Consider the following 24,208-nt stretch of genomic DNA (forward strand, 5'->3'; position numbering starts at 1 on the left):
CTTTCCCTAAATTAGTATGTTTTGAAGACCAGGAGAGAAGTCACTGAGTTATTCTAGAGTTTGTAGAGAGCAGCTAGGGAGATATTTAAGGTCATGGAGCATCTTGTTGGTAAAGTTGGCCTGTTGCACCCCACGGAAGTGGCTTTGTTTCTTTGCTGGTCTTTTCATCTCCTTCACAGGCAGTGAAGGATACTGGCGAGTTCTCTGTGTGCTGATGTGCCAGCACTAGCTTGTTCCCCATCATCTCTTAAAAGTGTTTTATTTCCCTTCCACATGCCTTCCTACTCTTCTCTAACGAGCCTAACAAAAGATCTGAGATGGTCTTTCTCCCCTTTCCAACAGCTTGAAGACCCTGTCACATGCGGGTGGGTATTTGCTCCCTCAGTAAACACAGTTGGAGTCATGTGTTGCCCAAATGTTGACCAGATTCATCTCCCACATCCATCACATTGGAACTCTTCCCTCAGGAAAAGCCATTTTACACTGGTGCCCCTTGGTCACTGCTGGCTTTGTGCCATGCTTAAGATGCAAACCACAGAGAGGGAGAGCAAGACACAGCATCTGAAATGCCTTCCTCCCAACTCTCACGATCTAGCGGTGATTGTACATGCTCGCTTGAGCTACAGTGTGTGCTTTCAGGATGAACAAAGTTTGAGAAGCAGTTTTCTAAGTTCCTGGTTCAGACGAGCCAAATGGCACTCAGTTATTCGAATATTGTCTAGGGAACGGACGTGATGTGAGGATAGGAAAGAAATGAGGATTGTAGTATGTAGAAAGAAAGAAAAGTATATTTTTTGAGATATTTTCCCTATTTTGATATGCATTTCTTGGTTTATATGTTTTCTTTTGGGTTCATAGCCAAACTCCAAAACAGAAGTTTAATGTTACGATCTGAGCCTTGATGGCTTAGTCTCAATGCAGAATTAAGAATACACACACACACACACACACACACACACACACACACACACACACACACACACACACCCCATGCAGATTTCTTTGGATACTTACAAAGTCCAGGTTTAAAAAAATTCTCTGGTGCAGTGCCTGAAGATGTATCACCATGTTTTATTTGAGGAGCTGGTGAGCAAAGCAATGCAACATTTGCCTACTATATGCCCAGCTAGGTATAAGGATGGGGATGGGGTGATGAAGAAATTTTTTTAAAACATGTATCATGATCCTTTCCGTCAAGCTTCATGTTAGTTTGTGAACCAAGAAACTATATTAAAAAGAAAATGTTTATATTTGAAATTTGGTATCAGTAGAAGGCACTCATGAAATGTTTGTTCCATGAAGTAAGGATGTGTACCACTGTGCAGCATCATAATCACCTGTGGTGCTTACGAAAATCATAGGTGTCTGGGCCCCACTGATTCAGCAGGTCTGAAAGCATCTACATTTAAAGACATTCCTTAAAGGAGGTTTAAGAACCAGTGCTCTAGATGGTCTATTCTGTCACAGTTTAGAGACCAAAATATTGTGACCTTGATTTAATCTCATTTCTTATTATGAGTAGTTTTATCTATGTTGTATGGATTAATATAAATGTTAGATTAATACAAGTCTCCAAAATATGCTTAAAGTAGGCCACAACTGGGAAATTACAGCTCTCATGGGGCTGCTGGTAGAACCATGGAGCTAAGATGAGCAGGGGAGGTCTGAAGTGGTCCTAGGTGTCCAGTTTCAAATATGTGGGCAAGGAGTCATAGATAGAAGGTGATGGTGTATCTGACCACACGCTGAGCATGTCCAAAATTAAAATGGTATTTAAGAAAAATTACTTATAGTCATTTTTTGCTGTGTGAGGAACATTACTTAATGAGCACCACTTCCTGTGAAATGTCAAACCGATATTTTCAAGTGGCATAAGTAGGTATTATAAGCACCTTCCAAGCTTTTCCACTCTTGTCTTTGACCATCTGCTTATTTTCAGTCTGTTACCTATCAGTTGAAACAGTGAAAAATGGCAGGAAGCATGGAGAAAGAAGTGCCTGGAAAGAGATACTTATTAACACTAAAATATAATTCCTTCCCCCAAGGGCAAATGTAAAAAATTATTAAACTGAAAAAAGTCTTTCTGTCACCCCTCAAGCACCTGACTCAGAGGGGAACTTTTTAATTTCAAGAGTTGATCTAAATGAAATTAGTGTGTTTACTTTGGATTATCGGGGGAAAAAAATCAAGTTAGTAACTAAAAAGGACTTAGAAGATCACTTCTAACTGAATAAAGGCCTACTTAATGCCCAGCCAATATTTCGTAGAGTAGGACATTGAAAGATATAAAATAATTCCTGGTCTCAGAGTGTTTATAATCTAGTTTGGGAGCTAACCCATCTCTATGAATACATGAGTGCATATCACTCAGTCCGCAATAACCACACGTAAATGGATACCATTTGAAAGATTTTCTGGTATAGCATGGCACCCAACCTATGCTAATTTATTGGTTCAAAGAATGGATTTTAGAATCTGGCACACCTGCTCTTTGACCTTAGATAAGTAACTACGTTTCTAAATCTCAGTTCTTACTTACCATTTTGTAGTGTAGATTAAATAAGAGAATGTATATGTAAATTTTTTACCACAGTTATTACCACATAACCTCTCTGTGCCTCAGTTCCTCATCAGTGTAATAGATTAACAGTACAATTGACCTTTGAACAACACGGCGGTTAGCAGTGGAACATCCTTCTCACAGCTTGTAGTTGGTCCTCTGTATACAAGCTTCCTCCCTAGCTGTGGTTCTGCATCCGCAGATTCAACCGACCATGGATCATGTAGTACTGCCGTACTTAACTGTTTAAAAAAAAAAAAAAAAAAAGGGGTATGAGTAGACCCATGTAGTTCAAACCCATGTTGTTCAAGGGTCAACTGTACTTAACCTCATAGAGTAACTTTAAAGATTAAATAAGTGAATAGAACAGGGCTAGGAACATAGCAAGTGCCTGCTAAATACTGTCTGTCAGTAATGGTAGTAGTGGCATTTGTGGGGTCATAGGGTACTGGAGTCGGAAGGGAATTTAGAAACAATCTAGACAAAGTACTTCCAAAATAGGAAAACTGAGACCCAAGAGTGGTGAAGCCCAGCTCCTGGTCCCATTACCTGTGCTGTATCTTCTAGGGCAGTGGTTTTCAAACTGGCTTCAAGAGTCCACCTAGCCTCTCTGCTTTTATTATTTATGTGTCTGGGTTTCTAAATAAGACTTGGCTTGAAAAAACAATTGAGCTTATGAAAAAATGTTTGCAAGCCACTGCTTTAAATCAGCATTTGTGGGATATCATTTGAGAACCATCCAGTCACAGTCTCTTAGGGTACGTGTTAAAAGTATAGCTATCAGGGCCCTGCCTAAGAAATACAGAATCACAGCTTGTGGAGATGTGATGTAGGAACGTTAATGTTTCTGACTAATATGCCAGGTGATAGTTATTTGCATAGAAGTGGCAGGACCGCTTAGGCCATAATACTTACAATATTGGGTTGTTTCCATGTCTGAAAAGAAGCTGTGTTCCCATCCTTAGCCTAAAACTCATTAATTTCACTAATTCAAGCAACAACATGAGTAACTTTTGAGTTTTATGGATATAGATAATCACAGCCTCTCTCTAGAGAACAGTGGGGCAAAAAAGCATCTTCAAGTAGGTCAGGCTTACCGGGGTGTTTGAATACCAGCTCTGCTATTACCCAGCTGTGTGACCTTGGACAAATAAGTCCCTGGACCTTTCTGGGATTCAACTTCTGGTTTTGAAAATGAGGAACTAGGACATGATCGATACTTAGTTCTTTATCTAGGATTCATAAACTTTGAAATTCTTGCAAATGGAACTCTAAATTATGCCTACGTGTGCCTTATGTGTGTTTCTAAGAAGAGCATGTATAACTTTCATCTGCTTCCCAGAGACGTCTGTGACACCCAAAAAGATAAGAACTACTAAATCCGATAACTTGGGAGACCCTTTTTAGCTCTGAGATTCTTTTATTCCGTGGAGATACTTTTTTTAGGTTGTACCTTTTGGAAAGATTCAGTTATGTCTTGACAAAAGGAGGTTATATCGAACAAGAGGATCTGGTTTCTTTGCAGACATAACTTTGGTATATTTTATTTGAGAAAAAGAAAGTGGGTTGAGAGTACCTTTTTGCCTTGTTTTTCATAGTAATTTCTTCAGCTGAAATCATTCCTTTGCCCATTCTGCCAGTTCCTCCTTTGCTTTAGGTGGCACCTTGCACTGTGCCCACAAACATTAAGTTTGTTTGCTTGGGGTGATTCTCATGTCACCGAAGCACACGATTTATGACTTTACTGTCATTTTCTTTTAAATTTCTTATTGGACACTTTTTACTGCCCCTGCAATCCCCATGGTTTTCGTTTGAAATCCTTCTGGCATGTTTACTCAGCATAATAGTTCATCTATTTACAGAACATTTTGCTTTGTTTCCAAAAAGTGTTGCAGGACTTGTTTTAAATGGCAAACTCAGACCTACCTAAAGAAAGGGTCAAGTATCTGGGAAGGGGGTGAATGAAACTCTAAAAACTTGTATCTATGAGATGGTTCAGCTATAGCTTTTAATGATTGTTAAGTGTTAATATAAGGAGGAATCCAAATATTGAAATAGTTCAAATTAATTTTTCCTATTGTTCTTCCTGCTGTTCCTTTCATTTGTGATATTTTTTCCTTCATTTCGGGGAATTTAATTGAATACGACTTTGTTGCTTTTTTAAAAAGCTTTTTATCTTTAACTATCTATTGAGTAATTATTTGTCTTCCTCAAAATGTTTAAGGCAGGTTGCTGTCCCAGCCCCATCTTGTAAAGGTGAACTTACTCTGTCTTTTCAAGGTCAGTCTACAAATCAGTAGAGTAGAATTAAAAGTCAAGAATTCGTGGTTTTCCTGGTCTTGAAGTAGGCACTTATTTTAAGTAGATTATATTAATGCATGACTCTTAGAGTTTAAAATAATGGAAGATTATAAACATATACTTAGATAACAAACTTCACACTTTGAATGGACAGTTTTGAATGATGCGGAATTTTTATTCTTCTTCAAATACGATGTTCTTTGGATATAATTACCACTGCCTTAAAACGGAAGACTGGAGTCGCTGAGACTTCCCATTTCTAGGTGAACTCTGAGCTTTATTAAGCATATCTTCTCTTTAAAAGCAGAGGTCTCACATAATTTTGTTTGACCCTTGAAGAACAATGGTTTGATAGCTGGAGAGTTTTTAAAGTTTATTTTGATTAGTTTGCAATATTTAGCATTTAAATTTCTGCTCCTGTGGTCAGTAGAAAATTCTTTTCTCTGTTTTAAGCTAAATTTAGGACTTATAGTATGCAAAGAAAGGACAGAAGCATATTAGAAATAATAGTCGTAAAAACTGACAAGTAGCGGGCTATGTTACCAAGCATGTCAATCTTATCATAAAGAAAAAATTATTCTTCCTTTATAAGATAAGCCACTTAGGTACAAAATCTCCTGCTCCTTGACTTTTTAAAGTAATCATTACTGTGTGAGTATCCAGGTACCATGCAAAGCACTTTGTATGGATTCTCTCTTTTAGTCATCACAACCCTAGGAGGTAATTATTTTTACCAACAGCTTATTGATTAGGAAGCGGAGGCCTGGTGATGGTTAGTAACCTGGAAATAGGGAGCTGAATAGAGGTTTGAACCCCTAACTGCCCATCTCTAGAGCATAAGAACCCAGTTCATAATTTATGATGTTTTAACTTAAGGTGTCAGTATCAACTGCAATTTAAGAATTAGCATTCTATCCTCTTGAATTTTATTTCCTAGGTAGTAGTCACCTTATCTTATGATTAGGAAGCAGTCGTATTATAGAAGTTCAATTAGTACTACCTAATTGGAATCCACATTATGAAGTGTGTCTATGAAATAAACCAAAAATGTTTTTAATCTCTTCTATCTGAAAGGAGAATGAGTGTCATCTAACTTCATTTAGATATTCTTCACTGAGAAAATATGACCCAGAAAAGTCTTTGAGTTGTCATGTTAATTTTTTCTAAATCACTAATTGAGTTGTTATTAAAGGGAAAAAAAGGGTAATTAACCTGGTTAGTTAGATTTTTAGTCAATATTAACAAGTGATGGCTTATAAGGAGAAATAAAAAGACAAAAAGCTGGGACTTCCCTGGTGGTGCAGTAGTTAAGAACCTGCCTGCCAAGACACGGGTTTGAGACCTGGTCCAGGAAGATCCTACACGCCGCGGAGCAACTAAGCCCGTGCGCCTCAAGCCCATGCTCCGCAGCAAGAGAAGCCACCGCAATGAGAAGCCCCCACACCGCAATGAAGAGTAGCCCCTGCTCACCGCAACTAGAGAAAGCACGCATGGAACAATGAAGACCCAATGCAGCCAAATAAATAAATAAATTTTTTTTAAAAAGGCAAAAATCTTTGTCCTGTGTTATTTCTGAAGACTGAACAACCAGCATTACAGTAAGCTGCTGCAGGAGTGAACTGGGATATTTAAAATATAAGCGTAGAAGGTTAGGTTTTTTGCTCTACAGCAGTGATTCTTAAACTTCTCTGGGTCTCCCAGCACTCTGAAAACTGGACTCTTTCCTCAGAAAGGTTCACATATGTGCAACATTTTATGTAGTGTCAAGGGAATCATGAGTTACTACTGTTGCATTTTGATTCTTATCTAGAACTTGGGAGAAACAACTGAGACAAGTGTGTCTTACTAAAGATGTCCAAGAAGCCACTGATTTCATGAGACTTAGAGACCTCAATGATATTTGAATCATGAAATCCAAAGATTTTAGATAAGTGATCTAGAGAGGGAGTTAAATGTTCTGACTTTGAGTTCTTTTTCTCCTGAGTCCAAATACCTGCAGGGTATGGTAGTCAGCCAGTGCCTGTTTGGCTTGCAAAGACTTTTTCTTGGCTGAGTTTCCAGCATTTCTACACGCCATTCTCATATATATTTTACCTCCTCACGTCACTGAGTATGGTCAGTCCTTAAGACATCCAAAAAAAGATAGCAAATGGGCCCATCTAGTAGTAGAGTGAGCCTATCACAAAGTGACTTGTTTTTGCAGTTTTATGCATTTAATGATCTGGCACAGTACTTACATCCTCACACTCCACACCACAAAGTTCATTGGACCTTTGGAATAATTGGACCTTTGGTAAATTTTCCACCAGTTAGGTTCTATTTTATTTTATTTTTTGCCCTGAACATATTTTACGAGAATAGATTGGTTTTTTTTCAAAATCTGTAGCCTTGGTTATGTATCCATTTCACCCTACCAACAGTTATGCTTCCCTGGAATCTAAACCACGTCTCTGCTTTTTCAGCTTCTGGTCTCTGTATAAGTATTTAATGCATACTCAGTACTTTCCTAGTGGTGTTCTAAACTGCCCCCAGTCTCTATTCTCTCCTTGCTCCAATCCATCCCTCCAGACTCACCTTCCTAAATTGACAGTCATGTTCCCTTCCGGCTTAAACACCTGCAGTGTAGCACCACTGCTTAATTCCATGAGAAAAAGGCAAATCAAACTGAATTTTTCATAGTTATCTACTTCACCCTCTTCATCTTACAGACGAGGAGCAGAGGTTTCACTGGTCCCGCTGGAACTGGTTGCGCTGAACCTCACTGCCTCCTTCTTGGCCTCCTTGGCCCGACATTCAGGGCCCTCACTAATAATGGCTTTCCCGGGGTATTTCTTACCTCCTACCTGCTAAAGCCTGAATGATCTGTCCCTGGTCTCCCGTGTCTTTGTCTTTGCATATAACCCTATACCTAGAATGTCCCATTCCCTTGCAATTAATAATAAACACTCATACTCATTCACACACCATGCTCAAGCTCTAAGTATTTTAAACAAGTTATATAATCCTTGTTTAGTCTTAATAAATCCACTAGCTCGATTCTGTGATTCCCATTTTACACATGTGGAAATTGAGGCTAAAGAAGATTAAGTAGTTTGCCCAAGATCTCTGAGTTAGCACATGGCAGGACATGGATCCAACCTGAGCAGTGTGTCCCCGGGACCTGTGCTGTGAGGCCTACATCAAACTAACTGCCTCGAAGGAACAGCTTATCTTCCTAGTTCTAGGGCAAAGGCTCCCTCTACTCTTATCAGATTTTCACAGTGCTCAATATACATAAGAGAAACCGAATTTATCACAAGGTTATCGGTGCTTTCTGAATGCTATTTAACATACTATAAATGCTTGGAAAGTAATATAATAATTCATGAAGCAGCCATAAAAATATACAGCTTGACTTCCTAATTTCTCTTCCAAATGTAACTGGAAACAAACCAATGCAAGCCAAGAAAGTAATAATGCAGAGACTGATCTGTAGATAACTGTGCTGAGACCAGCACACAGAGCCAAGATTTGTATCCTTACCTCCAACAGGTACTCCTGATGACTGTGACCTTGGGATGCCAGTTAACCTCTCTGTGTTTTCTTCTGTGAAATAGGCTTAATAACATATCTCTGGGGTCATGATAGAGACTGTGTATGAAAACTTAAACTGTAAAGCATTTTTCAAAAATAGTATTACTTTTCAGTTCTACCATAAATTAAATATCAGTAAATCAGTTTAATGCAGAAATTATTATTATATACCCCCCAAGTGGTAAGGTGTGGAGATTTCAGTGTATTGGTCAGAGAACTTCTTGTAAGGTTTCTTTGCACCAATTTTTATGTATAGATTACTAATAAAACAAAATTGGCCAGCATATCGCTTACATTTTTTTCTGCCCATTCAGTACATACTCAGATCCTAAGTTATCTGAATACCAGTTTGGTCAATTCTATATTTATTTTCTGATAATGTCAGTTGTGCTTAAGGACGGCTAGATTGTCAAGCACCTTGTGTTCAGAACACCTGCCACTTCTTGCCATGTTTCTCCATCTGGAATGACTTTCATTTACTTGGTTGGTTCATAACAAAACAGAATGTTGCTGCTCGTTCTGATTCCAGCTTTTAGGTCAGCTATGTCTTCCACTGGGGCTTACATAAAATAACAAGGTCCTTTTGCTTTTCAAAAATGGGGATGAAGATCCACAAGACAAAAGAAATTAGGGAAGCATGGTGGGAAGTTTGACCAAGAGAAAGAAAGTTAAATGTAAAGAGTAAGAGAGTCACCCCGAAATTAAAGATAAAAAAATGCCACCTTCTGTGGCAGCCCAGATGTGTTTTCAGTAAGCAGCAAGGACTTTACTGGTTTTTTGGTTTTTTGGTTTTTGCGGTACGCGGGCCTCTCGCCGTTGTGGCTTCTCCCGTTGCGGAGCACAGGCTCCAGACGCGGAGGCCCAGCAGCCATGGCTCACGGGCCCAGCCGCTCCGCGGCATGTGGGATCCTCCCGGACCGGGGCACGAACCCATGTCCCCTGCATCGGCAGGCGGACTCTCAACCACTGTGCCACCAGGGAAGCCCAGGACTTTACTGTTTTATTGGGGGTGGCATGAGGAGGGTTGATGGTGAGCCTCACAAGTGGAAAATATCTAGAACAAGTGTGCAGAGAGTAGATAGATGAAAATATGTAGTTGAGCTAAGAGGCAAGGGAGGCTGTGCTGTCAGAGACCTGAGTTCTAGTCCAGACTTAACACGTAGTAATCATGTGACCTTAGTCAAGTTTCTTGATCTCTTTGAGCCTTAAGTTCTTCATTCATTAAATAGAGATACTATGTGAAAGGGATTCTGAGGCTTGGATGTGATCATGCAACATAAGCCCTTGATAAGCACAGTGCCAGCACATCATAAATATTTGGTAAGTGTTAGGCTGGAGGCTGAGATGAGTGGGAGATGGTACCATTGGAAGTAGAATGGTAGCATGCACAGTGGGATCAGCTACTTCCTTGGCTCCCCTCTGACTGCTTATGCCTTTAACTAGATTCTTTTCTCACCAAATTGTTCTCAGATTCCAGAAGCTATTGGCAAAGCCAAGAAGAAACCATATGGATTGCGTTCTGGGAGCCTTGTCAGAGATGGCCTAGTCTGGCAAACATGCACAACATCCCAGCTTACTATGGGTAATAGTAATGATTTTAGAGACAGGGTAAAGGGGGAAATGAGCCCACCAAGGCAAGATAGACCCATTGAGGATATAATAAAGCAAAACCACTTTTTTTTACATTGTATATTATTTTAAGACTCAATGGGCTAAGTCAGTTTATACATATTATAAATGGGCCATATGATACAGCTGGAAATTTTATCTGTGCTAGAAGGGTGAGATGTAAGGTGGTACTATGTGTAGAAAAGGAGACAAGTGAGCCTAGAACTCTGTAAGTTACCAGGATGTGTGCCTTGGAAGTCAGTTGCCAGTATAGCTCTCAGTGAAGAATATGGATTGATTGGCACATTCACTCATCTCAGCTCATAAATTGACTCTCAGACATGGGTACTTTTATCTCCACTTTACAGATGAGAGAAACCAAAGTACAGTTTAGATTTGTTCCATATCCCCTGGTTCTAAATCAGGTGCTTGTTCAACTTATGCCACAGTGACTGGTGGAAATGGGTTAGTCTTTGAAAGCCTTTAAAAGAAGCTAGGTAAACACTTGAGGCATCTCAAACGTTCAGCACCAGCTAAGTGGATTAAGTTATATCACAGAACTGAATCTTTCTAAATTAATTAAGTGATAAAGCATTTGCCACTCATAAGTATCATTGATCTTTTGAAATTTCGCAGACATTTTTTTTCTAGGATCAACGTAGAGCAGTAGTTCTCCAACTTGAGCGTACATCAGAGTCACCTGGAGGACTTGTTACATAAGATTCAGTAGGTCTGGTGTGGCCCGTGACTGCGTTTCTACAGATTCCCTGGTGATGTTGACATATCACTTGGTAAACCACTTACAAGAAAAATATACTGTGTTACTGATTCTTTGGAGGAACAAATAGGAATATAATCCTAGAGGGATATTCCAAGACCACAGACGGAAATTGAAATTCAAATCATGTTTCCAAAACTCAGTAGATTATACTTAGCCACCCATAACTGAATTTGGAGGAAAAAAGATATGTATTATCACTTTATTTCTGGAGAGTGCCTTTGATTGCAAAGGGAAATCAAGAATGAAAAATCACTTTATATGTAAATATTGAAATTCAGTAGTAACTAAAAGCATAATAGGTTTGTAGGTGTTTTTCTCCAAACCACTAAAAACAATATGACTGATATGTATGGATTTTCTTACAGATATTTTTTTCCTTTTTTTTTTTTTTTTTTTTTTTTTTTTTTTGGTTTCTGTAGGTGGCAAATCTTCCAAAAGACTATAAGATAACCCTGAAATATGTCCCCGGGATGGACGTTTTGGTATGTAAACTGTACATTTCTGGGTTTCATTTTGGTAGCTGACAAAAGAGATGGGATCATTCATATTGAGATAGGAAATTATCTGCCATTTAGGAGTTTGCTAATTGTCAGAATTTGAAGAAGCTATCTTTGGAATTTGACTTACATATTTTTTTTCCTCAGGCAACTGCTAAACTTTAGTTTTGGATGAGCATTTCAGCACATGTGTCTTACACCTGTACTCCCAAAGTAAATAAGATCACCTTCCTTAGAGCTAGCCACTGATTTCTCTCTTTCCTTCAGTCTTCCCCCAAAAAAGGCTTGAGTGTAAAATTATGTAAATTATTTTCATACCTGAAAAGGTCCTATATAAGTCTCCTATTTAATTTGAGTTAATTTGAGAACCCAAAATGTTTTATCTCTGAATTTATTTGCAATGTGATTGATTCTTAAAACCTTACAATAAAAATATGTGGCTATGATTATAGATACTCCTTTATTACTGTAACTAAGCAATTTTGTTTTTCTCATTACATAGTATCAGTATTCATACATGAAGAAATATTTCAAGCATAGGGAATAATGTAATGCCTGTGTATTCATCACATAGCTTGTCAAATGGTACCATTGTGCAGTATTTGCTTCAAATATATTTTTTAATAGTGAATTATGATAAATATAACTAAAGCCCCATATATGCCCCTTTCCTATACCCATTAGTGCTCACTTTGTCTCTTAGGAATAAGTACTCTGAGCAGGAATTTCTCATTCCAATGCATGTTTTCAAGGCTTGGCCTGAAGATACCACCCCCTTGGAGCTGTGTTGAGTGCAACAGCCCACAGTAGCCCTGCTCTAATACTTTGATTGCAAACTGTACATCCATTCATAAGATACCAATTTTTTTGCATATTTTATGTTAATGCCATTATACTGCATGTATCACTTTGCAACTTGCTTATATTTTGCAACATGCCTTTGACGTATAACATGTTCCATGTTGACTCATTTTAACTACTGTATTGTTCCTTTGAGTTAATTTAAAATAATTTGGGTTACTCTCTGCTCTGCAACTTGACATCTTTCCATAACTTACCAAAAATACTTATTACACATCGACTTTGTGCAAGTTGTCTTAAACTTTGAGTCCTTTCTGTGGACGAGTCCATCAAAATTATTACCAGTTCAAGTATGTTAAGCACACCACTCAGTGCTGTGTTTAAAACATCTTTCAAAGACTATAAGGTTGTCATTTCAAGGGGATTTAGTTTATGCTAAAATATTTACTATCTACTACGTTCCTTAGAATTCCTTAGAACATGTACCTTCTTGTTGAACAAGTTATCCTCTTTGTTGACCTAGCAAGTCTAGGTCAATGTCTGTCCTATTGAATTAGGAGAGTTCTCTGGAAATAATAATGTAACATGATAGCAGCCTGAAAATTAATCATTTGCTTACTCAGCAAGTGTCTGTTTAGGAAACACTATGGAGCTAGCAGTTTATGAGACACTTTAAGAAACAAATATACATCAATTAGCCTTATGTTCAAAAACTTTAATAATAATGGGCAGGGGCAGTAGCTGGCCTTTTCATAATGCTTTTCTATTCTCAAAGTGATTTCATGTTTTTAATCTCCTTGGATGATCAGAAAAAACCCTGTGAGGAAAGCAGGGTAGCTACTGTGATTCCTATTTTACAAATGACACCCTGAGCTTTACAACCCAGAAGCATTTTGCCCAAAGTTAAACAACTAGAAAGTGATAGAGCCTTAAAAAGAAACCCTAGGTCATCTGACTCTTAACCCTAAATGTGGGTATCTAAATAATTATAATAGCAAAGGAAGAGTGTTCTAAGTGAAGCATCTAAGTAATAAAGATGCACCTTGCTCCTGACTACAGAAGCACTTAGGCCTGGGATTGCCAAACTCTCTCAAAGAAATCATGCAACTCTTTGAAAAACAATATGTTAAACTGAAAATAGCGAAATAGATTATTTTGTGCTGGTATAAATCATAGATTGTGCTAGTATAATCATAGAATGTGCTAAATTATAGATTTCAGTATTGGTTAGTGATAACAAGAGCTAAACTTGTAAAAATAAATCTGATTCATTGCCACCTATTTTTTTTTTTCTTGTTTCTGTAATTGAGAAAAGTCCGCTATTATTTGGTCTTGGCACACTGTCCTGGCACAACTGGAGAAACTCTGTTCTTGGCTACCGCAGTTGGCAAGAAAAACAAGCCCGTGCATAGGCCTTTGGGTAGAAAATAGGGGGTCTTACGCTTTGTTTTACCTTCATTTTAAAATGTTAGTTTCTGCCAATACCAGAGGAGTTTCCCAGTGGAGAGGCCCCTGATAATTTGTCAGTGGTCAGAGCCCCAGCTGCTGTTATCTTTTGTCTTTAAACAACAGAGGGTAGAGTGGGAGCCAGTATGGGTACCAGAAAGATTCTCTGGGGCCAGAGCAGTAAAATTCTGCCAGAGGCACTAGGCAGAAGAAAGCAATAGGGTAGAATACACTTTATTTTTTGCTTTCGTTTTAAAAATAAGCTAAATACTCCTGACAAGGGGAGGTTACTTTTCTAAGGGTCTTTTAAGAAAATTACCCAGCAGATTGTCTCTCACAAATAGCAGGGTGTGATCCACTGGTTGGTATTTAAATCTAACAATAATTACCAATTTTATTTTAAACTCTTTGAAACTATAATACTGTCAGACTGTTAGGATTTCCTTTAAGTTCCTAAACTAAAAAGTCCTAAACGTTTCTGACCCTTTCCACTTACTAGTAATGTTATTATAGAAAGAACAAAAACTGAGTTGCTGAATTTGGGCCACACATCTGCTGTTATTCTGACCCCTCTAAAATGATATAAACTATGAGTTGCTTGTGGTATATGAGTAAAAAAATTCATCCCTTTTTAGTTAAATTACATATTTATCAGTTTTCTTCTAACTTTTTATTTGAAAATACTTTCAAATTTCCAGAAAAGTTGTAAGAATATTTAAAGAACACTCATATACCTTTTAATACAGATTCATCTATTTTTAACATTTTGCCTCATTTGCTTTACTAAATGCTTGCTTTCTGTGTGCACATGTGTTATTTTTCTAAACCCATTGAGTAAGTTGTATACAAAATGGCTGTTTAACCCCTAAAATACTTCAGTATGTGTTTCCTAAGGATTTTCTCTTACATAACCACAGTATGGTTGTCCCGCTTCAGTAAATTTAGCAGTAACTAAAATACTCCAATCTGTTGGCTGTATTTCAATTTTGTCAATTTTTTTTTTGCATTTTTTTCCCTCTAGTACAAGATCTAATCTAGGATCATGATTTGCATTTTAATATCATCCATGATCGGCAGAATAATTGCCCCCAAAAATGTCTCATGCTGTGACTATATTACCTTCCATGGCAAAAGGGTCTTTGCCGATGTAATTAAGGATTTGGGGATGGGGAGAGTATTCTGGAGTATCCAGGTGGGCCCAGTCTGATCACATGAATCCTTATGAGAGGGAGGCAGGAGTTTAGGGACTAGAGAGAAGATGTTACACTACTGGCTTTGAAGATGAAGGGGCCACAAGCCAAGGAATGCAGGAGATCTCTAAAAGCTAGAAAAGGCGAGGAAAGGGATTCTTCTGTAGAGCCACTAGAAGAAACACAGCCCCTGTGATCACTTTGATTTGAGCCTAGGAAGACCCATTTTGGACTTTGACCTCAAGAGCTATAAAATAATAAATTTGTGCTGTTTTAAGCCCACTAAGTTCATGGAAACTAATGCATCGTGTCTCTTTGATCTTACTTTAAGACTTCACAGCCTTTCTTTGTCTTTATGACAATGAAATTTTTGAGTTATACAGCCCTCCCCTTTGGATAAAATATTTCTCTTTGAAACAATTGATGTTTTTTAATGATTATATTCAGAATAAGCATTCCAAGCCGTGATGCTACATTAAGTGATGATGTGTCCTCAGGTTATCACATCCAAAGGCACACAATGTCCATCTTCTCTTGCTGCATGTTTTGATCTCCTGGTTCAGGTGTTCCACCATTTCTGTGTATTTACTCATTAACAACTAAGAAGCAATCTTTGGGGAGTTACTTGAAGACCACGTACAGTTCTTCATCAAAATTTCTCTCGTGGACTTAGCATCTATTGATGATTTTTTACCTGAACCGGTCTTTACTGTCATGTCAGTTTTTAATCATTATTCTTTTAAAGACAAGGTTAAACAAATAAGCCATTGGCCATACATAATGTTATTCTAACAATATGCCTCCCAGCCATCTTCCCTCTGTAGCACCCTTCCTCCCATCTGCACGATTTCACTATCTCAACTCTCCCCACCTTCTTTTGCCTGGTCTGCTCCCTCTGGGATCTTCTCATCTCCCTCACCCTTCCAGGATTTATTATGTGAGGTTTCAACTCTTCTATAGAAGACAGGGTGGTTCTTCTTTAAAAAAACAAAACAAAACAAATACATCTGATCATTTTACCCCTCCTCTTCATATGCTTTGAATGGTTGTTCTTAGGAAAAGGAGTTCCTTAAACAAGGCCTCCAAGGCTCTTGTGATCTGGCACCTTTCCAAATTCTTGTTCAGTCCCTCAACCTCACATGTTCCTTGCTGCCACTGTTCCTTTCCTGCATGCCTTTCTCTGTACCTAGAGTGCTGGTCAATCCTTTTGTTTAGGTAACTCCTGAATCTTTCATTTTCTTTTTTTTTTTTTCCTTCTATGGTTTTCTTTTTTTCTTTTTTAATTGAAGTATAGTTGATTTACAATGCTGTGTCAATCTCTGCTGTACAGCAAAGTGACTCAGTTATACACATATAGACATTCTTTTTTTTCATATTCTTTTCCATTCCATGGGATAAACATCCCAGGAGACTGGATATAGTTCCCTGTGCTATACAGTAGGACATTATTGTTTATCCATTCTAAATGTAATAGTTTGCATCTACCAACCCCAAATTCCCTCCCCTGCTCCCCCTTGGCAACCACAAGTCTGATCTCTATGTCTGTGAGTCTGTTTCTGTTTTGTAGATAGGTTCATTTGTGCCATATTTTAGATTCCACATATAAGGATATCATATGGTATTTGTCTTTCTCTTTCTGACTTACATCACTTAGCATGATAATCTCTAGCTGTATCCATGTTGCTGCAAATGGCATTATTTCATTCCTTTTTCTGGCTGAGTAATATTCCATTGTATATATGTACCACTTCTTCTTTATCCATTCATCTGTCGATGGACATTTAGGTTGTTTCCACGTCTTGGCTACTGTGAATAGTGCTGCTCTGAACATAGGGGTGCATGCATCTTTTTGAATTGTTGTTTTGTCCCGGTATATGCCTAGGAGTGGGATTGCTGGATCCTATGGTAGCTCTATTTTTAGTTTTCTGAGGAACCTCCATGCCGTTCTCCCTAGAGGCTGCACCAACTTACACTCCCACCAGGAGGGTAAGAGGGTTCCCTTTTCTCTGTACCCTCTCCAGCATTTGTTATTTGTCTGACTCTTTCATTTTCAATTTCACTTCTTTAAGGAAGCTTTCCCTCTCCTTGAGGAAGCCATATCCTCCTATTAGAAACTCTTTTCATAGCACTCCTCAGAGTAGTAGTGCTTTCGTTTATTTGTGGAATTATTTAGTTAATAATCTTCTATTCACCTGTAAACTTCCTGAGGGCGGGAATAGTATAATTTTGCTCTTCTGTCCTCAGTGTCCAACATATGACAGGCACTTAATAAATTATCTGCTGAAAGAAAATGAAGAAGGAAGGAAGGAGGAAAGTGCCCTAACATGTAGTCACTTGTAATTTCCCTGAGGCACCAACTGAATAGAATCTACAAGATTTTGATGATGAGGCGAATAACTGTAACTCATCACACATTATCTGCACCTCAATGTCATACTGTTACCTTCTTTTAGATATGTGTGCATTTTGTAAAAACTCTTAGGTCTAAGAGCTGTATCATGCAATTCTGAGGAATCATGGTTTCCGTGAGCCTTCTGTTACACGCCACTTTTATTGAGTCATTTCCTTAATCAAAAACCTTCTCATTGTTCTCAGCGATTGAAGGCTGAAAGCCAAATTCCTGAATCTGATGTTCTTGACCTGCCCTAATCTTGCCCCACCAAAACCACTTCATCTTAATACCCGTTCTTCCCCAACACAGACTCGCCCCTCCAGCCAGATGCATCCCTGCCTCCTAGAATCACCTTGCTTATTCTCAATTCCAAGGCTGCCTAGTACTACTTTCCTTTGCTAGGAATGTTCTTTTCTCCCATCCTCTCATCCAAAGTCTACCCACAGAATTACACAATACCCTGGGGCTAAAAGCATCTTAGTGGTCATCCGCCTCCAAGGTCAACTTAAGATCCCTTTTTCTCATAAGACCATTTCCTAGTGTTCCAGACCATGCTCTCTTCCCCGTATCATTTGGCCATTAAAAATTGACATCACCCCTATTTTGTGCTTCTGCTTGGTGCTTGTGGGGGACAAGTGGTCAGCAACACTGATGTGGTATCTGCTCTGTGGACCTTACCTTTTAGTTTATTATCTCTGAATTTCTATAGAATTTGTCCAGAAACAAATCATTTGGGGTACTTGATCATGTATTGCTTACATAGCTTTTTAAAATCGTATGCGTTATGGACTTGTCTCAAAGTACTGTTGTGAGAAATAATTAAGATATGAAAAACCCAAGATATAGTATACATACAATGATTGTCCTATGTCATCACAATTATTTTGTTGTTATATTTTCTCTTTTTGCTGTCTTTATCTAAAGATTAGGGATCAAATCTTTTACTCCTTTGTATTTCCTTACCATTTAAGCAGGTAGTAGCTACTCAAAAACTACTTACCAGTAAACATTTAACTGTTGGCAAAAAATGCGTGATTTCCAAATCTTGAGGAGCCCATCTCATTTGTTTATATTCCTTTGGTTCTCACTAACAGTAATGAACTCGAGCTTTACCAACAAAACAAAAAAAAAAAACAAAAAAGTCCCATTATTTTAAGGAGACTGAAGAATAGCATTCCAGTCAAGGATAGGGATGCAGCCAGGCCTCATGAAGGGACTGGAGCCAGGATTGGAAAGCTACCAGGTTTTCCTTTCCCCTTCTCTGCATCTCTGCCTCATTCTGTTTTGCCTGTGCAGAATTTTTCTCTGTTCCAGTCACCTGGGGGGCATATCGCTGCCCCAGAGCTCCCACATTTACATATTAGTTTTGACCCTGCTCAGAGACTCGTTGTCAGTTCCTATCATTACTACCAGTTTTGGGGAGGGACTTTCTGATTGACCCATCTGGCTCAGGAGGGCATTATTGTTCAGTCAGCTGTGGCCGCAGGGCAAGTTAACTATTTGTAGGTGTGGATCCTCAGAATCCGCCCCTATGATTTGATGTGCTCCCTATAGAAATAGACGTCAGTCAAGGAGACACTGTACTTAACTACTTCTATCTCTCATGTAATAGAGTATGTATGTCAAAGGAGTAAGTGTAAAATGTTAGGTAAATGAATAAAATATAAGATTAAATACGATTTTTAAGTGGCTCTTTTGTATTCTCAAAGTACAGGGCCCATCTTAATAAATAAGTGATTATATTAAGATACTTTCAGGACATCTAGACCATTACTATCTGATAGAAGCCACATATGTAATGTTAAATTGTCCGATAGCTACATTTTAAAAAATAAAAAGGAACAGGAAAAATTAAGTATATTAAATTTTATTTAGTCCAATATATTCAAAATGTTATCATTGTACCTTACAATCAATATAAAATAATCAGTGGGATAGCTTTCATTATTTTGTATTTATTCAGAATCCACTGTGTATTTCATACCTACAGTACACTCCAGTTAGACATTAATTTTCATCAGAAATATTTATTCATTTAGCTTTTTATAAAGTTTACAGTTGAAGATGCATATTCCCATACCTAAGCTTTTCCAAACATACTTAAAAGTTTTCCAGTCACCAAATCAACTATTGATTTTTTAACTTTCAACAGACTGAATTAGTTAAGCAAAAGTAATATTTTAGTTCCTCAGTCACACTGGCCACATTTTGAGTGATAAGTAGCTGAAGGTGGCTAACGGACCCCCTATCAGCTAGCACAGATTAGACAGACCCCTGTATTTTATAGAGAAACTGAAGTTCTGAATAAGTGACTTGCCTAAAATCACAAAGTGTGTTAACCGAGTTAGAATTAGACACAGCCTCTAGTTCATCATTGCTGCCCTCACCTCCCCATGCTGATCCTTCCTCATGGTGCTATTTTGTGTCTGGTTCAGAGGCCATTTATAGGCCTGCCCGGGAAACATCACATATTTATAGTGTTTGGAATGATTACCATCTTAATCAGATTGAGGTTTCTACATCACTTTAATTCAAACAAGAAAATGCAAAGTTAGATGTCTACAGTGAACACTGGAAACCCAAATTAATTGTTTAGACAGAAGACTAAAATAAATAACGACAAAACCCAGCTCATCTAAAAGGGAGTTAAGATTTTGGAGACTCTACAGTAGTAATGTGAGCGCACAATATTTTACAAAGTGTTATTGTAGGAATGTTTTAAATCTGCCTGCCCATGGAATGTTTGAGAGTGGCAGGGAGTGTCAGCTTTCTAGCCCTAAGAGTAAAAACCAGAGAGTTCGCTAAAGGCGATTAGCATTTGCTCTTTGGTTGCAACGATTGCTGGGAGAAATTTGCTTTCCGTAGTATAGCTCTGGATTCATTGAAATGAGACAGAGCCATTTCCAGTTCTTAAGAAATCTCTTAATTGAGGTTAAGGGCCAGTGTGCCTTGTGCAGATGTGAGACCACATGAGTCATGGAGAACCCAGAAGAAAATACTGCAGCTGTATGTGCTTTGCCTGTATTCACTGATAAAAGAACTAGACGAGTGCTTGGGAGTCTTGGTTTCTAATATTTAAGTTTGTTGTGTAATCTTGGCAAGCCACTTCACTGCTTTAGGCCTTGGTTTTCTCATTTATGAAATTGGTGGGACTGGACCAGATGGTCTTCAGCATTTCTTCCAGATCTAAACCATTGTGATTCCAGTGGCATGGCTCTAGATTCTTTTGTCTGCCCAGCCAGGAGGTAAATGCTAGAAGCACAAGAGGAAAGAAGGGAATGCTTTTGTACCCTGGGCATCCATACCTCTAATTCTGGCAAGATTGAGGGTTGACAACTCATTAAAGAAAACAAAACAAAAGCAATCAAACTGGGTGGTAATCCTGGTAATTAGATTGGTTGGATTAGAAGATGGGGTGAAGACTCACTGTGACTATTCCTCAGAAGCCTCATAGTTTATGAGCTAGGCCTTTCCTCCCTCTGAGTCTCTAAATGGATATTTTACCCCAGCTCCGTTGTGGAGAAATCCCTCACAGTGCAGACAACCACATGAGGCCCACTAAGGAAGCAGACACGTACCTAAGACAGTTACCAAATGGAAAAGTAGTGCCAAGTGCATCCATGAAGAAATGTTAGAGTATGTTTTGTCCACTTTCAGATTCTAATTCCAAAAGGCTTATGGTGACTGCTCTTAGAGACTCTCTCTTCATCTAAGACTGATGTGGAAGAGTGTGTCAAATGTTTTCAACTATTAAACCGGAACAGTTTCTTAAATGAAGCAGGGGATGGAGAGGAGAAAGCAGGCCAGATTTAGCAAGTCCCCAGGATGTTTTTTTTTCAGCCAGCGACTCAAATTTACCAGTTCTGGGTCCACAGAGGTATTATGTCATACATCTTCTGAAATTCATATAATCATCTATTTTAAATTTTCATTGTTGGTTTTTGGAAGCGGTCATATTCCTGGTTATGTTTAGAATGCTTTCAATTTTAGTTGTTTTTATATCTTTAATTGTTTAGTTAAATCATTAATTTGGTGCTTATGGTATTTTAAAATCCCGTAGGAAGTTCACAGTTTTTACCCAGATCTTCTGTGGTGGCATGCTAGCAGGTCAAGGACAATGAATCGATATCATTGATTCAGTTAGCATTCTAGAATGATACATGTTATATATATGTGTGTGTGTATATATATATAAAATATATATATACACACACATACAAAGATGAATAGAAAGCATGTGTTGCTCCAGTAGTCCTAAATAGAGCTGCTATAATTGACCCAGAAAATGTAAGACAGAGGCTACCAAGAAAGAAGGTAAGAAATTAAGAGTATGGAGTTAAGGAGTTTGGAGTTTTTCAAAGCAAAAACTATATTTCTTTTTGTATGTATATGGGTGAATAAAACATTAAATTATGTGTACTTCAGGAATTTGAAAGGTACTCCTTACATCACCTCTTTGACATCCTGTGTGACTTTATCAACTTTATTAATTCTTCACATTCTTCTAGTGAAATAAAGAACATTATGTATATCTTACATTCTTCTGATATATGTTGTGAGTTAATATTTATATAAAACTATTTGTTTAAAATGGTCTCTGAAAGATAAAGAGTGACAATAATGCCTGTTATTAAGGTAAAGGAAAAAATTAAATTTGTGACCCTCAAACTTTTAATTATCTATTTCCTAAATATAATCTTGGAAGAGGTGAAAAACAGAGAGACTTCCTATCATCTCAGAAATGAAATATTTAGTTCACTGAGTTTTGTTCTCTCTGCAAATCATTGGCTATATTTAATTAAAAAGAAAATGCAAAACTGCTTGATATTCTTGTCAAAACTGGTTTCCTTTCTTGCAGGCAGACAAGTTAAAACTGGCTAATACTTAATATTGTTTACCTCAATTTTATCTTTAATAAATCCAATAATCTTTAAAAGCTAAAATATAACTGTTTAAACAAATTTAGTGACAAGAAAGAACTTTGGATTAGTCTTTTCCAAGAATGAATAATGAATGAAATACAGTTAAAGACGTTTAGAAATATATTTTTCAGCAGTGTAGTCCAGAAGTTTATATCAAATATCGACGAATTTTTCATAAAAATTGACTCAAGTTTTTTGAGTCAATTGGACATTGACTCAATGTCCTTCTAAAAGGGCAGATATTGGGCTAGGCAGGATTTAACTAAGAAATTAGAGGTTTAGGGTTGAAAATGTTACTGGGAAAAGTTGATTGCTTGGACTGTTGATTAGGTATGTGAAAACAAGAGTGGGTGGCCACGGGGTGAGTAGTCTTGGTTAAATAAGAACTTGAATATGGAATGTAAACATAGAGTTCATTTGAAAATAGAGACAAACAGAAGTGGCAGTAAGCACCCCTGAGTTCCCAGTTAAAAATAAGAAACATATAAACAAACTCTTTTCTGCTTTAACCACAAAAAAGCAACAAAAAACAAAACCAAAAAGAAACAACAGCAACAAAAAAACCAACCTGTTCATTTAGGGCAAAGACCACAGAAACAAAAGGAGTACCTTAGTTCAGAACAAGGGAATTTGATTTTGGTTCCTACACATCAGAGGATCTGAGAGGACAGGCAAGCTTATTCACAAAGTGGAGCAAGGACAGAGTTTGAAAAGATTAATACGTGAGATCTGCTTGCCATGGAAAAATTTGCACAATTTCAACGGAATGAACGAATTGGTGAAGGCTGTTCTACCGAATAAGTACTATTAAGGCAGTATTTACAGAATGTGCTGTTTCCTATATCCTAGGAAATCTGCCCCTTGCTGATAGGGCTGACTATCTAAAGGGAATTATCACTGTCTAAACAGATGGAAACTTGGAGAGCAGTCAGCCCCAAAAGAAAGACTGACAGCTTGTAAAGAGACTTGTTAACGATGCAAATATGAACTTGCATATGCTTGAGATAAGCGTTAATTTTACAAAACAAAGAGTTCATTCTCAACATGTTTTGGAAACACAGTCTTTGAGAACTTGGTTGATGAGTCAAATGAAATGGCCTAATTGAACTAATTCCCATTTAGTGGTTTGTTTATTCTACTTATCTGAAGCCAGAGCTAACACTCCCTAAAAGTTTTAAATGGCATTTAATGCTTCCAGAAATTGCAGCTTACCTATCTGTAGATAAGCCAGTTTCCCTTTCAGCTGAATCATATTAATTAAAACTGTTCTGTTAAATAAATATAAAATGGCCCTCTTGTATAATTTAGAATACATAAATTACTCGACCTTCCTCCACAGAGATATTCTGCTGGTAGGTAAAGAAATAAAGTTTAGTGGTTTTATTCGTTTTACATGGCATCAGTTACTCTCTCTGAGTACAACATTTTTATTACAATAGGAGTCATTTTAAATTATTTAGGATATTAATAAGCCAAGACCATTTTATCTTCGCCAATAATTATCTTATTTTTCTCAGTATAACATTTTAACAGAGTTAAAAAAATAAATCAGGACCTTTACTTTAAAGATCTTTATAAGAGAGAAGATAATGTTACAGTATACCAAGTATGTGAATTTATGACCAATTATTATATTTTAATCTTTACCATCAACAGTTTCCTCTGATCTTTATGCATTTGTAAATTTTGAAACAGTTGTTAGGTATGACTTAAACAAAACATAAGAACTAACCTGTTCTGATATAAGGAAATCCTTTGTCCGGGAGTCCATGACTGAAACATTGATGGCTTTGAAGGGTAATCCACAGGTAATCCACCTGTACTTAAAATAGGTGCTTTATCTTCTTTTCTTTCAATTTCTTACAGCCTAGTCATTGTTGGATAAGCGAGATGGTGGAACAATTGTCAGTCAGCTTGACTGATCTTCTGGACAAGTTTTCAAATATTTCTGAAGGCTTGAGTAATTACTCTATCATAGACAAACTTGTGAAAATAGTCGATGACCTTGTGGAGTGCATGGAAGAACACTCATTTGAGGTAACTTTGTATTCATTGGGATTGCTTTCTATTACTCTTCTCTAAAACCTGTTCTGATTGGTCATGGCTGGGATGGGGGCATATTTGTGAGATTTCTAAT

General features: G+C 37.6%; 1 protein-coding gene across 2 annotated transcripts in view; it reads left to right on the plus strand.

Annotated features, from left to right (window-relative positions):
• The window catches only part of KITLG (KIT ligand), an 87,318-nt gene that overhangs the window by 37,363 nt on the left and 25,747 nt on the right, over positions 1–24,208 (plus strand). For both annotated transcript variants that reach the window (XM_007449117.1, XM_007449118.1), the window contains exons 3-4: positions 11,243–11,305; positions 23,938–24,108. In XM_007449117.1, the coding sequence (XP_007449179.1) occupies positions 11,243–11,305; positions 23,938–24,108 (234 nt within the window). The remainder of the gene's footprint in view (positions 1–11,242; positions 11,306–23,937; positions 24,109–24,208) is intronic.

This window comes from Lipotes vexillifer, unplaced genomic scaffold (assembly GCF_000442215.2).
Source record: "Lipotes vexillifer unplaced genomic scaffold, Lipotes_vexillifer_v1.1 scaffold415, whole genome shotgun sequence".
In the NCBI taxonomy this organism is placed as follows: domain Eukaryota; kingdom Metazoa; phylum Chordata; class Mammalia; order Artiodactyla; family Lipotidae; genus Lipotes; species Lipotes vexillifer.